We start from the raw sequence: 16883 nt of genomic DNA, 5'->3' as shown, positions 1-16883 counted from the left end.
TATACCATTCTATTTTCATAGTTAGCACGTTAATTTAAAATGTACATTAACTTTCTCCATATTCTTACTACTTTAACCGTGATATATAAAAATGTAACAATACAACCCATTGAATTTATCTCTGATATTATATTTGGCCAAAATATAAATGAATGCATGATTTTCATTTTTCAATAAAGAATCTCTATTCACATTTTATTATACATTGAGCATGCAAGTAATATCTAGCATTTATCAAATATGTATAATAATACTACTAGAAAATTATAGATATAATAAAATATAGAGAATCTTGATACATTGTCCATTGACACAACACCTAATTCATAAATTACTATTATCATAAATAAAAAACCAAATTACTTTGCACTTCGCGCATAGCAACTGATTTTTTGTTCTAAAATCATATAAGTAACAAACATATTAATGCAAAGAACTTGAGACACAAATAACAAATTTTCACCATGAAACTGCATTAATCTCCATCTGTGCACTTCTATATAACTCCAATCTCTTCGTCAATGACGAACGCCTCTCCATGATCGCGGGATCTTCATCCAACAGCTTTGATAATTGACTTGGCTGCAAATAAAGTAAAAAAAATATATATTAGCTTTGATAATTTGTTAATAAAAAAAACAGCTTTTTTGAAACATAAAACTTATTTGAAATATAAAAAAACAACTTATGCAACACTTATAGTTTGGTAACATGTTACATAGTAGACAATGAGTGACTTACAGTTTTCCGTCCCAGCTCAGCGAAAAAATGGTCGAGTAAGCTGCGTTTAGCTTCACGCACTTGACAATGAACCACGGATTTAGGAATCGAGTTAACCAAGCGTGAAAGAACCATATACACATACTGCAACACGGTGGTACCTGTTTTCATATTCCTAGTATTAGGACCCACAAAATGAAAATATTAATAAATCCACTAGCTCACCTATTCGTTGAAGGTACGCCTCGTTATATCTATCAAAAATGGATTGTGTCGGATTCCCTCCTTTCTCGACTTCTTGAGGAAGGTTCCGGAAAAAGTCAGCAGTCAAATAGCAACATTCCATATCAACAAGCATAAGTGTGGCCTTTCTACTTTTGGTTTTCATTCTTTCGAGTGACTCGTTTGCAGCCTGTTCCACTTCTTTTCTTAAACTCGGGTACTGCTTTAGCTCCTGACAAAACAATCCTTTTATAAAAAAATTACATTTTTTATAGAAAAAACAAGAAATTGTTACAAGAAAGTAAAAAACACACCATTGTCTCGCTCATGGCTTTTCGAACCAGCTCCTTTAAGATGATATCAACCTAAAATCTTGAAAAGTTAACTTCTTTTCCAAAACCGATATTCGAAAAATAAAAAATGTGTTTTCTCAAGTGGGTCAAATAAAAGAACAGAACATGGTCAAATGGGTCAAACCAAAAACAGAACATGGTCAAACGGGTCAAACCAAAAACAGAACATGGTCAAACGGGTCAAACCAAAAACAGAACATGGTCAAACAGGTCAAACCAAAAACAGAAGTTGGTCAAATGGGTCAAACCAAAAAAAGAACATGGTCAAACAGGTCAAACCAAAAACAGAACATGGTCAAATGGGTCAAACAAAAAAAATGCAGTCAAACAGAACATGGTCAAATGGTTCGGCCCGTTTTGACCGGTACAAAAATGACATGTTTCAGTCCACACTAGTTTTGACCAGTCTGTTCATTATGCTGCATGTACATAAAAGGTTTTTTTTAGTTACCGCGTTAACAGAGGCTTCAGCGGGCCCTTTGATAGTAACCAATGAAGATTCAATAATGTGACGGTATCCTTGTTCGGGTGCTATAAGATGTGGTTGATATCCATCAGCTTGGGTGATTAGTTTTTTGATATTCTCCAAAGATAACTGCTTGTCAAACTTTAAATTCCTTAGAGCCGAAGGAAGCTCGCTTTCAAAAACATGGTATACTTTATCTCCTCCGGATCGCCTACAAAATGAGAATCGTTAGATTTAAAAGTGGAAAAATGGGCGGGTCACGAGTCAAAATGAGGTTTTTTTGTGTGTGTGTGTGTGTAGCAAAACGGCCCGGGTTGACCCAAACCACTTTATAGTTTTTAAAATTATTTATAGGTAAATTATTGTTTTCGTCCTTTATGTATGTGAAAATTACACATATTGTCCTTTAGTTGTAAGGGCAAAATGGTAAAAAAAAAAAATTTAAAAAGTTAACACCGGTTCACGAAAAAGGGCGAAAAGTGTGACAACTGTAATTGTTGGCCAACAACAACATATTATTTTGGTGGCTTTTAACCCGTTCCCAATTCATCAACCTTTACCCGTGTGACACGTTATGAAAAATACTTAACCCAAATCGGCCCATTTGTAAGTAAACGAGTTAAAAATGTGAGTGGTTAAGGATCATAAACTTACGTCCCGTCTAGATGTTCTTTGTATATTTGATCAAAAGCCCGGCATATATCCATTATCAGAAGTAACTTTCCCTGCATATTCGTACAGAATCATCAATATTCAATGCCAACTAAAATAGATCCATAATATTTTTTTATAAAATAGACATAACATAAAACTTACACCAGCATCAGTAGATATAGGCTTTCCAAGATGGCTCAACTCGGCTTCAAGTTCAGCTAAAGTTTTGTTTATTAACGACTGAATACCTGGAATGCGCGATTTAATCACACCTTCCAAATGCTGAAAGAGCAAATAAAGTCATATATAAAGATTCATTTCAAGAAAACGTACGGTTTTAATATATAAACATTCTTTAACCTTTGAGAGCATTTTAGCAAGATATTCAGAACCCATTCTTGAAGCTAAATGCTTGTATTCTTTGCTGGTAGAAAAATACTCCCTTTCTTTACGTCTAGCGGATGTCATATCGACCCGTTTGTTAATATCTTGTTGCGAACGGTTAACAATCCCGACCCATGGGAACTTTAGCCGGTAAGACTTTCCTTCTAATATCTAAAATATCAAGAAAATTTTAAAACATATTTAAAAAAAAGTTAAAGCTGATCAATGTATCATTCGAGAACAACTTACATCAACTGCATCTGTACCCTTATCCATCAAGTCAATTTTGGTCAACACTCCAATAGTTCTTTCTCCTAAAGAGGCATGTCAACTTTAAAGCTCATAACTTTGACTTTTATAATAACTTGACTATGTTTAATAATTTGCATATTTGGTACCTGTGGGGTCCACTTCACGCGACATTTTGATCGCATCTGATGTGGCAAGATCTTGATTAGCAGGTGAAATTGCCAAGATAATGCAGTTTGGCTGCATCAAGAAAATCCCGTTAACCGAATGAAAATACATTGTCACAATATTGTTTAGTAACTGAATTTATAATCCACCTTTTGAATGTAGGCGCGGACCATATTCTCGATATCTTGCACAATTTCTTCAGATTGACCATCTACAATTATTCAAAAAATTAATATAGAACCGGATCATTTCATTTCACTTGATATTTTTTTTGGATGTACTTACCAACTGCAACTTTTGTAAGGCCCGGAAGGTCAACCAAAGTCAAGTTGACCACTGTCAAGATAAACAATTTTCATTAAGATTCTTTGTAAATTGTGTATAGACTTTTAGGTAACGATTGCAACGAAGTCGAATATTTTTTCAAATTTTACCATTTGAAGAATAGATACTTAGATGGATCGGGACACTTGAAATTTGTTTCGTTTGACCCGTTACACGATCAGTCTCGTCTGAAATCTCTTTTCTCACAGCAGCTACACATTTCAAATCACCACAGTTTTATCACTACTTCTCAAAAAACATTATATGCATACAACCTCCTAAATCATTTTATATAATTGTAACTATAATTAACATATAAACTATTTATAGAAAATGTTAAAATATGAACAAAAGGTGTTTACGAGTCAATTAACCCGACCCATTATTTACGAAGTAAGCTTATACCGAAATCATAAAACTTTTGTGACGGAAGGTGCATGAATTCTGCGTATTCTTGGCCTTTGTCTATCTTATGAAGCTGCAAAACAAGTGGACGTCTAGTAACGATGCCTGCATACATAAAACAAATATGTTAAAATTATATATTTGATCTTCAAGATTTTGATCAAATAATAAAAAAGAGAAACCTGATCCTCTTGGTAAGAAGTCTTTGCCGACAACGCTTTCTAAAACGGAAGATTTGCCTGAACTCTGCGAATATATAACCGAAAGCAAGATTTTTTTATGATCTAATAACAAAAATAAAGATGGGAAATTGAATGTTTGATGAATAACTAACCTGACCACCAACAACAGCAATGGATGGCAAAGAGTCCCAAAGAGTAGGCAATGAAGCCGCTTCACCGTGATCACCCAATGCTGTGCATGCTCTCTGTATTTTGTTCACTAAACTGATCAAATTCTCCATTGCAGTAGGCTTGTGTTCTTATTATTTATTACATATGTATATGCAATAAGACTGGATTGAACAGTTTATATAGGTGGATTTTAAGTACAAAGAAACCTCTACATATGGACACAAATATGCTTTGTTTTTGTAAATTTGAAGATTCTTTTTACTTTTTCCTTAAATATCAAATTAGTGTCAAAATTTAAATTTTGTTATTTTGTGAGAGTTGTTTATATTTCAGGGAGGTGCTAACCTATACGTTACTAACCAACCCCTATTAAGGTAATGTATATTAAGTAAAACACAAGCCGATCTAAGACGGAGTACCTCCACTATGATTTTGGTGGGATAAACGACAATGAAGACGCACAGATCACAATTGAAGGGCAGGTGGTCCCGCAGGTAACGAAGTTCAAGTATTTAGGATCATTTGTACAGAGCGATGGGGAATTAGACAGTGATGTGACCCACCGAGTTCAGGTAGGATGGTGTAGATGGAAAGCAGCCACAGGTATATTGTGCGACAAGAGTTTCCCGATTAAACTAAAGGGAAAATTCTATAGTGTGGCAGTTAGACCTGCAATGCTATATGGAACGGATTGTTGGGCCATCAAGAAGGCACAAGTGCGGAAGATGGAGGTAGCAGAAATGAGAATGCTACGTTGGATGTGTGGGCACACAAGGCTAGACCGAATAAGAAACGTTGTGTTTCGCGAGAGATTAGGGGTGGCGAACATAGCAGACAAGATAAGAGAGTGGAGATTGAGATGGTTTGGACATGTAAAGAGAAGACAGACGACGAATCCTGTTAGATCCGTAGAAAACATTACTATAGAGGGGAGGAGGGGTAGAGGACGACCGAAATTGACTTGGGATGAGAGGATTAGGCATGATTTGATAGACCTAAACCTCTCCGAGGACATGGTTGAGGATAGGAATTTGTGAAGAAGTAGAATTAAAGTTAAGGATTTTTAGAGAGAATTGAATACCTTAGGGCTTAGACTTAACTTATTTAGGTCACATACCATAATGGTATTTCCCTTACATATATTATTATTATTATAATTATTATTAGCTTTTATATAGCTGTTAAACTGTGATCTTATTATTAATATTATTATAATTAGTAGTAGTTTTTATATAACTGTTAAACTTTGATTTCCTTTATTTTGCTTCATACACATGTACTTAGAGCCGAGGGTCTCTCTGGAAACCACCTCTTTATTCCTTTGGATAGAGGTACGGTGTGCCTACATCCCACCCTCCCCAGACCCTACTTATAGCTTTGCTGTCGGTGGGATTTTACTGGGCATGATTGATTGATTGATTGATTGATATTAAGTAAAACACCTTCTTTTGAGGTTGTATGTATATCAATGTCCACATTTTTTTTTCATGGAATAAATGCACTTTTATTTATTAATATATTTATTATTTTTTGTTTTTACACTTTTTAGAGTTTATCATGTTATTCTAAAGTGATTATACAACACACAAATCAACTGGACATCTTTGTAGAATATTTTGATTTCAGTCTTGTTTACATTATTTTTTCATATGCACTTTTTTTATGTAAATGTTTATTTTTTGACATTTAAGTCAATAAGTTATTTACTTTCTAAACTTTTAATGTGGGGTAAAAAAAATATTTCTCAGGATGAAACGAAACATATTTTATAATTGCTCATGTATCAATACTAATACTAAATATTGTCAAACATGTGTGTCGGGTCAGGCAACGGGTCAAAACCCAACCACATTTGACACACTCTCTAAAACCCATCTACGAGTCGCGACACAATTTTGAATCCAAACCGAGTAAAATTTTGTCATGTCTTAAAATGCTTAATTATATTGATTTAGAAAGAAACATAGTATTTTGATATTATATAAAACCAGAACTACATTTAAAAGAACATATTCTATCATTTTTTGAAGTTGAAGTCTGCATGCATTTGTCTTGTTTACTGTTGTATGCTTTTCTATTCATATCGAAAGCGCGTGTGTGGATTTATTCAATAGAGTTACACTTGTATTTTTGTTGATGTAATTTTGTAGTTGGTTTGATGTTGATGTATAGAGTGTCAACCAGGTTATTCATACTTTGTAAACATCAATGAATTGCAATATATTCTTAATTAGATAACACTAGGAACATGGCTAAAAACAAGTAAAACTGGCATAACCTACGATTTCACAAGTCAAACTAGTAATCTGTCTCGTAGATTCCAACAAATTCTACATAAAAACATAAAACGACCCGAAACATGATGCAAAAATAATTAGGTTTTGGGTTGACATATCTAATCCGTTTAAAAATAATGGATAGTATTCGGGTTGACTTGTTTAATAAACAGGTCTTCTTTGAGTTGACATGTTTAGTTAAACAAGTTGACCACTAACCTGTTTAACTCATTTTTACAAGATACCAACTCGATTAACAAGTTTACAACTTTATTATCTTCTGCTAACCATCAACCAGTTTGACATGTTTAAATAGGTGAAACAAGTCATGTGTGGTTAGTGATATTTTTGATACAAATAAAAATATGGGGTTTTGTTCGGTTGAACAATTCAAACCGCCAACCCGATACGATTGACACACGTCTAACTTAAGAGTAAGATAAGATAAGTAATAACAATTCACTTGTCATACTCATGCCAAAAGAATTTAGTAGTAGTCTTTTTACTTAAGACTGTGAATGTGAATGAGTGAATCAACATGATAAACTCAGACTAAAAAGAATACATAATAACTTGTGTGTTCTTAACCGATTTAAAATGAAATGGGCTAGACGAGCCCAACTAATCTAGACCAGGCCTAATGGGCCTTCCTCACCTATTTTTTGACTTATGGTCTAAATTCTAAAATAGTGTAATTACTAATTAGGTAGATAACCATAGAATCGGGTATTAGAATAATCGGGTTCGGGTATGGAACCAGGTTCGGGTATGATCGGGTATTAGCAATACCTGGGTTGGGTCCGGGTCTGGGTATTGCCTCTAAAAACATACCCCATGTATCGGGTTCGGGTCGGGTATATAACCGGGTATTCGAACACCCTATTTCCGGGTATTGAAAAAACTATACTTTCGGATTTTTGGGGGTTTTTCCCGGGTATATATTGGAATTTTTTAGGGGTTGCACTTTTTAGAGGTAATTTTCGGGCATTTTCAAGTTATCTTTTGGGTCATTTTGGGTATAGATCAGGTATTGGGAAAACCCGGTTCCGGGTATGAAACCGGTTCGGGTTTTCAGGTATTAACGGGTACAAATTGGGTTCGGTCCGGGTACGGGTTTTGGTACTAAAATGCATACCCTATCCGTAACCTACGGGTAGGGTCGGGTATTAAAAAACGCAGGTATAAAAAAAAACCGGTTTCGGGTTTTATGTGCACCTCTAGATAACCACGCCTTAACTCAAAACCATAAAAACAAAGCATGGACACATAAAACTATAGAAGAAACCAACCCAAAACAGTAGCAAATGCATAGATGCAGAAAGCATAAATCTTTACTGAAATAATAATTTTAATATAATGAATAAAAGAACAGATTGCTACACAAATACCATACCAACGTTCGATATACAAATCTATTTGTTCATTCTGCGTTAGCCCACTACCTTAACATCTATATAAAAACCAGAAAAAAAACCAGCTACTAATTACAGAAATAACGAAAGAACTAAGAACACATCACTCATAGCACTAAACCTGATTACACTATTTTGGAAGATTCATGAACTAATGACGCATAGTAACCACATAAATACTGCCATAATTTCGGAATGAGAACCCGTCCAGTTTTCATTTATACTTTTGTTTATCTTCCTCTTTCGTTAAATAACCGTACGGGTTCTTACTGGCCCAGTTCCACTGATCTTTGCACATCTCGTCTATTCCATATTTTGCCCTGCAATTAACACGCCAATGGATTATTAGCATAATCTCTCAAAAGTCAAGGGTTAAACCTCTTTATAGATAATAAGATCGAGTCGGGCTATGTTTTCTTTGACTTACTTCCAGTTCAACATGCGTGCAGCCTTCTCTGTTGATGCATATACCACCTCAGCATCACCAGGTCGTCGGTCAGACATTACAAGAGGAATTTTCTATACAAATAATATCAAGATTCAGATATTATATATAACCGCTAATGCATAAAGTAAACAGCGACAAGATTCGGATATCTTAATATTTTTGAATAAGAAAATAAAAACATATTTCAAACTCATAATACCTTTCCTGATGCCTTTTCAAAAGCCGCTACCATCTCCAAAACAGATGTGCCTTTACCCGTTCCCAAGTTGTACGCCTCACAGCCTACAAATGATACAACATACAGTCAAAGTCAAAAGTCAAAACACGGTATGAAATTCAAAATAATGCAAAAACTATGCTCTTCATTTAAATTTCAACAAGAGAAAATAGAGACTCACCGGTGTTAGGGTCCGAGAGTTTCTTCAATGCAGCAGTGTGTCCGTCTGCTAGATCTACAACATGGATATAATCCCGTACCTGAAAATCAAATTGTAAAACACAATATCAAGATCAAATTCTACGAAGTTATAAAATATATTTAAGAATTACAAACATACCCCTGTTCCATCTTTAGTTGAGTAATCAGTTCCAAACACTCTAAGTGTAGGTAACCTACCAACAGCTACTTGCTGGACAAATGGCATAAGATTATTGGGGACCCCACGCGGGTCCTCACCGATGTCACCACTAGGGTGTGCGCCAACAGGGTTAAAATACCGCAATAATATTATTTTCCATCTATTATCTGAAGCATATAAATCCTGGCATATCTCCTCAATCATAAGCTGCAAAGATTGATTATTTATTCATTAGACCATGATAATATTTTGGGTTGGCCAAACAAATACAATGTTGACCGTTTTGTACCTTGGTACGCCCGTATGGGTTAGCTGCAGATAAAGGAAACTCTTCGGTGCAGGGTACCTCTTTTGGCCAGCCATAAACCGTTGCAGATGATGAAAACACAAGCTGAATAACACGTTTTATAACAGATCAGCATTTTAAGTTAAACAGGTTTACGAAGAACAAATAATAATTAGGTACCTTTTTACATCCATAGGCATCCATAACTTCCAATAGAGTTAAAGTACCGATAACATTATTGTCATAATACAGCAAGGGTTTCTTCACACTTTCACCAACTGCTTTTAATCCAGAAAAATGAATAACAGCATCAAACCTGCATACACACCAAATTATCTAATTTAATTAATTCATTAAATACTAGAACAAAGGAATAGTGGAAGAATAGATTGTAAAAAATAATATACTTTGTGGATGCAAAAATCTCCTCTAATGCAGGCTTGTTCCGGATATCCATCTGCAGTAAAAGTTAAAATATAAACAGTTTTACTTAATGGTCATCCAACATGGCAAATATTATCATGGTTCAAGTCATTTTAGTTGAATTAAACAAAGCTTATAAGATTCACTTTCTGCAGATCTTATTACAGCCTAAAAGATAATAACAGACATGATCATGTTGTGACAGCAAATCAAAGTCCACACACGTAGTTCAAGATTACAACTTTTAAGCATAAAAATAAATAAATAAATTATTCCAGATTCTCCAAAAAAAACTTTAAACCAATTTATTATGTTTGGTTTTTAGCCTAACAATTGAAGAAATTGTATCAAGCACTCAACTTTCTGGCCTCAAATGTACATACATATTTAAGTTTCAGACGCTAAATCACTTAATTACCATATAAATCAGCACAAGTTTTTAAAATCTAAAACAAGCTTAAATCTTTAAAAAGATATGCATACTAATGAAACCATCTCTAGCATACAATCAACTAATTTATTGAACACAAAATGTAAATTTAAAGTAAAGATTCAACTGCAGATAACTAATTATGAAACAATATATACAATACAATTAAATTTTTTTTTTAAAGAGAGATTCATATGAATAAAGCTTTCTTAATAATGCTTGAAAAGACTGCACTTAAAATAAAAATTTGGGAAAAGTGAAACATATCTTAATTAACCATCCAATCAATTACTTTATTGAAAACAAAATGCAAACTTAAATTAAAAATTCAATTGTAAATAACTAAATATATGAAACAATACATACAAAACAGTTAAAAAAAGAGTAATACATGAATAAAGCTTCTTAATTTAGCTTGAAAAGACTTAACTTAAAATCAAAAATTGAAAAAAAAAGGAAATTTAAAGTTACAGAAGACATAATGTAAATTTAAATTAAAGATTCAATTGTAAATAACTTAACAATTATATTAAGTTTGTTAATTTTGCTTGAAAAGACTGTATTCTTAAAGTAAGCATCAAATCAGTTGAGTTACAGAAGACAAAATGTAGATTTAAAGTAAAAAACTCAATTGTAAATAACTAAATAATATGAAACAATACATACAAAACAGTTAAAAAAACACTAAAATTAAAGATCAAAAAAGGTAATAATTGAATAAAGTTTGTTAATTTTGCTATAAAACAGTAAAATTAAAGATCAAAATTATTAACCTGGTGAAAAGACAGATTAGACCCATAATCACCAGCAAGTTTCTGAACTCGATTAATAGCAACTTGTGACGAATTATCAAAATTATCAACAACCACCGTCTTGTAACCTTCTAACAACAGCTGCAATACAGTATGACTGCCGATGTAACCAGCACCACCGGTGACCAATACGCACTGCGGCTGGCCCATTGAAGCTGAAACTGAAGAGGGTTTTATGTACAATTGATTATTATGATTATTATTATTATTATATGATGATGGTAATTGTATATGAAGAGGTGGGTTTGACGTGATGATGTTCATGTTGTATATATGTATGTATATGTGTATATATAGTGTGTGTGGTATTCAAAATGTGGTGGGGTACATTTGGAATTGGAAGAATTGGAATTAGGGTTTTTTTGTTTGTTTATTAATCGATTTTGGGATTGTGAGAGAAGATAACAAAAATTAATATTAATAATTGAAAGGAGGAGACGTAACGAGATGTTATTGGATACACGAATATATAATGGGCTTAGTGTGTCGGTTAAAAACTTAAAATCATATATTTACGGCGGTTAAAATCATTTTTTAAGAGGAAACGGGTTTTTCAAATAGGCTACTGATTAAATTCACTATATCGGAATATAATCGTTTTTCGATCCAGGAAAAACTAACACCTAAGGTTGGCGTCCGGAAACACTCACCTGAAAGCACGACAAACGGTGAGATAAAACTCGTTTATTTTAAGGATGCAACTAGTGAAAACCACATACCCGCCTAGTTTATCAGCATCACCCTAGTGTATCTAAAACTAAATGATGAGGGCATGAATCAAATATATCTATACTATATATAAAGCATGAGTTAAAGACCTTTTACATTTTAAGAGGCACATAAAACCATGCACAAGGTACAACACACAATGCATAAATTTATGACATTTTATGGTAATGTAGTCTTTTGTTCCTTTACTTCAATCACATTTTGTCAATTTATATAATATTTACACGTTTACCCCTTATTATAAATTAACTACCCCTATGACTTTTAAATGATCATGACTTTATAACATATTAATATTTTTTCAAAAACAATTACACCATGAAAACGGACATTTTATTCTCTTTAATTTGAGTATGGTATTGCTATAGTTTTTTAATTTTAAAAACATAACGTGTTACGTGATTACCAGTTAGGGCCGGCAAACGAGTCGGGTGGATTCGGGTCATGGATCAGATATGGTTACTGTTAAAACACGTGATACAAAAAAGGTTAATTTCGTCCATGTCTGGTCAGACTGGTCACGTGTGTACCGACACTGGATTGCACACGTACAACTGTTGTGTGACGCGTTTACCGAACCGGTTACACGTCCGATGTCGAATTACACGAACACTATTGTTGGGTTACACGCATATCGATGTGATATCGGTCACGTACTAACACCGATTACGCGTTCGATATCGTGTGTGCATGCATACCCCGTGGCATCGCACAAGAATATGGCTAGTATCACATGATACATCAAGTCTCTCCCTTATCATTTCTTTGTTGGCTTCCTTTAAAATCATTAGTTAAAGAAACAATTATTATTATTATTATTATTATAAAATAAATCCCGGCATGTGTGGTGTGGTAGTTTAACCGGAAATGACTAGTTAAAAGCGTCACGTCATTGCAATGTAGACAAATGGGGTTTAAATAAGTTTATCCATTAATCTGGATGTTACAGGTTAACAAGTTTTAACTAGCTAATATGATGGTAAAGAAAATTAAAAAGATATAAAAGTTTGATTGATTATTAGTGGGTGGCCCACCTTCCATCTGTTAAAGAGCCCGTTACCACGTTAAAACCCACGGTATAAGTCGGCGTTAAGGGGCTGCCACATCAGCTATAATGGTGGCCTTTGTGATAAAAAATAGACCGCCTGATAACTATATGATGCATAATATACATTTGTACTTAGGCTAAGGGTAATGGGGCTTGGTTGAGCCCCATGTGAGCCAAGCAAAATCTGACACGTAGGCGATGACATGGCCATGGATCAAGCCCCTCAACCAAGCCTCAGAGGGTGTAGTGGTCCAGGTGAGCAGGGGCTTGATCCAGTTTTTTATTTATTTAATTATTTTAAATAATACATTAAATAATAATATAAAACATTACGTTGATGATAGTCTAATACAAGATCATCGGGTCTTCTATCCCACAAATGTTCGACCAACTCATGCCGAACGTTGCCATGTAACTCACGGCTCTTGATGATATTTATGTTGGCGAGTCGTTGTTCATTGGTGATCGTCGATTCTTGTCTTGGAATATCACCTTGGTAGTTTTGACAAATAGCTTTACCCTCGTCTTCTAGTATCATGTTATGTAGGATTATACACGTGATGACGACTTCCGTTATCTTCTCCCTTGTCCAAAATCTTATTGGATTCGCCAACATTGCCCATCTTTTCTTTAGGACTCCAAACGCTCTTTCAATATCTTTCCTTGCCGATTCTTGTTTCTTCGTGAAGTACTTTCGTTTGTCAGAAACTGCAGCCGCGTAAGCTTGAACAAGTATCCCCCATTCGTTGTAAATACCATCAACGAGGTAGTACCCGTATTTGAAATGTTCTCCATTTGCAAAAAATGCTTGAGGAGGTTCTACCCCGTCGATAAGGTCATCGATTATCGGTGACTGATCGATAACATTGAGGTCATTATTAGACCCGGCAACCCCAAAGAACGCATGCCAAATCCAAAGATCCTGTGACGCCGCCGCCTCAAGTACGATAGTAGGGCCGGGGTGATCACCTCGATGGAATTGACCTCGCCAAGCAGTGGGACACATAGCGCAACCAACATGCATACAATCAAGGCTACCGAGCATCCCGGGGAAACCATGTTTTTCACCGTGCACCTCGTATATGCGTTGGATATCATACATTGTTGGTCTACGTAAGTATCTCCGCTTGTATAGCGATATGGCCACTAAATATAATTATTAAAGTTATATAAGTTATGTAAATATTTGAAAAATATATAAACAAACGTAAAAAAAATATATACATCTACAAAAGTGGTTAAGCGCATCGCGTTCGGTCTTTTTAGCCATTTGTAGATACTCGTCCAACATGTCCGATCCAACACCATACGCTAGTTGTCGAAGAGCGGCGGTAATTTTTTGAGTAGCCGTGAACCCGGGCTTACCTCTAGCGTCATTCCTTTGTTGAAAATACTCAAAGTGCTCCGGCAACTCATTTGCTAGACGCATGAATAATCGTCTAGTCATTCGAAAAAGGGGTTCTAAAACTATCCTCACCATATGTGGGATTGGGACTAAAATAGTGGCGTATCAAAGTTTTGTTAGCGGTCTTTCGATCACGAATACGCGGTTGGCAGAACAATGGGGCTCGGGGCGATTTTGATCTCTCAAAAATCTTATCGTCGTTTGAACCGTTTGACAAATGAGTTCGTCTTCTTCGGTAGAATAGGAAGACGATGACGACGATGCCATTTATAAATATATAAATAGAAGTTTTGATAGAGAGAATGCATGGTTTGAGTTTTTATAGAAAGTGTGGATTTTTATTTATAGGTAAAAAAAAATAAATATTATTTAAACTGGCCAACGGTAATGTTGACCAGTCAACACACCTCCAACGGCTATATTGAGCCGCGACCACAGCCACGCCGGCCGGCCGCGCCTTCGCTCACCGGAGGGGTGTAGCGGTGTTCGCGAGCCACGTAGACGGCCGCGCCCACCCCTCATCCCCCACTACCCTCGGTCTTAGTGTTTTGCAATTTAAAAAATATAAGGTAACTACACACTGATGTATTACACGTAAAACGATATAACATTCATAATAAACGGGTTTCATTGTTCTCAATGTATCACCAATTATGAAAACAACCATCCTTCGGTCGTTTATTTACATTTGGCAGTTTACATGTGGAAATGATTATGTTGTCACTTTTAGTTATTTTTTACAACCTTTAAATACTGTTTTATAAAATTTAATTACATATTTAATTTGATTTGTATGAATATTATTGAGTCGTGTAAAATATAGAAAAGTAATACGTAGTGTAATAAACAATGAATGTCATGGGTATCTTCCGAGAATCTTCGTTGTCACATCTTGAGACTAACGTAATCAAAGGTAATACTTTTCATGACACTATATTTAATTTTAAGACCAAGTGTAGTGGCACGTTGCCACCAACGTTATGGAAGAAAATGCGGGGAGTACACCCCCCTGCGTTATGTGATCTTTTTTTTTGCTGCGTTGTATACAAAACGCGCATACATGGCACACTACTAAAAAAAAGAGCCGTTGGGGTCTTGGAGCCGTTGGGCTTTTTAAAAAAAATTATATTAATTATATTTATACTATATAAACAAACCAAACTCATTTTTTTTAACACATTCCTTACTCTTCTACACCAATTTTTACTTTTTACACAAATATTTATACCATCATGTTTCCAAACAACAATCAAAATATTCTCGGTTTCAGTCAATATGCCCGTCAAGGCAACCAAAATCCACAACCGAACCAATTTACCGCCCCGACGCCAATCGTACCCGTCCCGCATATGTTTGACCCGCAAATGGCCGCGTACTTTGCATATCTACAAAACTCTATGCCTAACGCGGTGCCCGGTTTCCAAAACTCAACGACAAACATTTTTGCCGGTTCGGGTTCCCAACCCGCCCCGGAGACCCAACCCGAGGTCGAGTTCGTGCCGGAGACACAACCCGTCCCGGAGACCGTAGGCGGTTCGAGCCAACGCGGACGTCCGAGAAAACACGGAAAGAAGGCCGCCGGCGAACCTCGGGTTAAAAAGACGGTGATAGCGTGGAGTATCGACGAGTGCGTACTATGTGCTCGTGCTTGGTGCGCGATATCGGAAGATGCCAAATGCGGTAGGTTTTTAAAATGCATATATATATTTTTAAATTTCTTATAACAAACATTAAACTTGTAATGTTTTTATTTTTTTTAGCGAACTATCAAAAAATGAGGGTATTTTGGCACAAAATTATAGAGTTGTTTCACAACCTTGGCGGGGACTCACGTCGAGAAAAAGATTCGTTACTGTCGAAATGGGGCGACATAAACACCAAATGTTTGGCTTTCCATACGGTTTTCTCTCGGATGAATCGAACTAGGAGTAGCGGTGTCTCGGACGCGGAAGTCATGGAAAATGCGTTGACTGAGTTTCAACATAAGGTCGGTGGGACCTTCAACTACTTTGGCATTTGGAAAGACCTATTGAGGTTTCACCCAAAATGGGGCATGGTGTTGGATGCCGAAGCCAAAGCCGAAGGTGGTCCGCGTAAAAAAAGTCTAAAACATCGTCTTCGGTTGATCTAGACACGTCCCGTTCCGACGCTCGAAACTTCAACTTAAGCGATAATGATGCCGTGAATACTACCGAGATGCCTCGGCCGGGGGGTAGAAGAACCAAAGGCAAAGGAAAGGGGAAAGAGGTCGCTTCGTCGTCGGCAACGGGTTCGAATCCCGAATTGGAAAGCCAATTCAAATTAATGAACTCTCGACTCCAAGATTTACACGAACTTGGAACCCAACGACTTCAAGTAAATTTGGACGTCGTCGACCTACTTAGAAGGAATGAAATGGACAAAGACATCGAGGTTTTATCAAACGAGCTATCCAAAGATGACCCGATAGTCCAATCTCTAAAAGCCACTCGACGAGCGAAAATTTTAGAAAAATATAAATAAGTTTTAGTTTTATTAGTATTATTTATGTATTTTTTTAGTTTGATGTGTTTTTTTTTAATTTAGTTTTTATTTGAAAGTTTAATGTATTTTTTAATTTTATGTTAATTTATTTAAATGGTTTAGTATTTAAAAAAACAAATAACATTAATAATGACTCGGCGTCACGTGGCGCATAATGTCTAGGGGTGGAGAGTTATGACTACAACCTGTTTTTGTAAAAACCATAACTTTGATTA

General features: G+C 35.5%; 2 protein-coding genes across 2 annotated transcripts; both read right to left on the bottom strand.

Moving 5' to 3' along the window:
- Positions 1 to 357: 357 nt before the first annotated feature.
- Positions 358 to 4424, bottom strand: LOC143584970 (dynamin-related protein 5A-like). Its single transcript, XM_077066878.1, has 16 exons — positions 4280 to 4424; positions 4128 to 4191; positions 3946 to 4050; positions 3651 to 3752; positions 3502 to 3552; positions 3366 to 3427; positions 3198 to 3288; positions 3049 to 3113; positions 2776 to 2970; positions 2578 to 2697; positions 2416 to 2486; positions 1747 to 1972; positions 1257 to 1307; positions 946 to 1174; positions 742 to 881; positions 358 to 582 (listed from the first exon to the last, which is right to left on the bottom strand). The coding sequence occupies exons 1-16, from the start codon at positions 4406 to 4408 to the stop codon at positions 460 to 462; spliced, it is 1824 nt and encodes a 607-aa protein (XP_076922993.1). The 5' UTR covers positions 4409 to 4424; the 3' UTR covers positions 358 to 459.
- A 3540-nt stretch (positions 4425 to 7964) lies between these two features.
- Positions 7965 to 11242, bottom strand: LOC143584958 (UDP-glucose 4-epimerase GEPI48-like). The gene is made up of 9 exons (XM_077066869.1): positions 10925 to 11242; positions 9706 to 9755; positions 9479 to 9614; positions 9302 to 9403; positions 8992 to 9219; positions 8833 to 8911; positions 8634 to 8716; positions 8414 to 8505; positions 7965 to 8306 (listed from the first exon to the last, which is right to left on the bottom strand). Exons 1-9 carry the CDS (start codon positions 11225 to 11227, stop codon positions 8201 to 8203), a joined length of 1179 nt encoding a protein of 392 aa, XP_076922984.1. The 5' UTR covers positions 11228 to 11242; the 3' UTR covers positions 7965 to 8200.
- Between the last annotated feature and the right edge of the window lie 5641 nt (positions 11243 to 16883).

The sequence above is a fragment of the Bidens hawaiensis genome, unplaced genomic scaffold (assembly GCF_021521415.1).
Source record: "Bidens hawaiensis isolate Kalapana, Puna unplaced genomic scaffold, B.hawaiensis_p1.1 tig00033516_1, whole genome shotgun sequence".
In the NCBI taxonomy this organism is placed as follows: Eukaryota; Viridiplantae; Streptophyta; class Magnoliopsida; order Asterales; family Asteraceae; genus Bidens; species Bidens hawaiensis.
The sequence above is the reverse complement of the archived record's forward strand: the minus strand, read 5'-3'. Positions and strand labels throughout refer to the sequence as shown.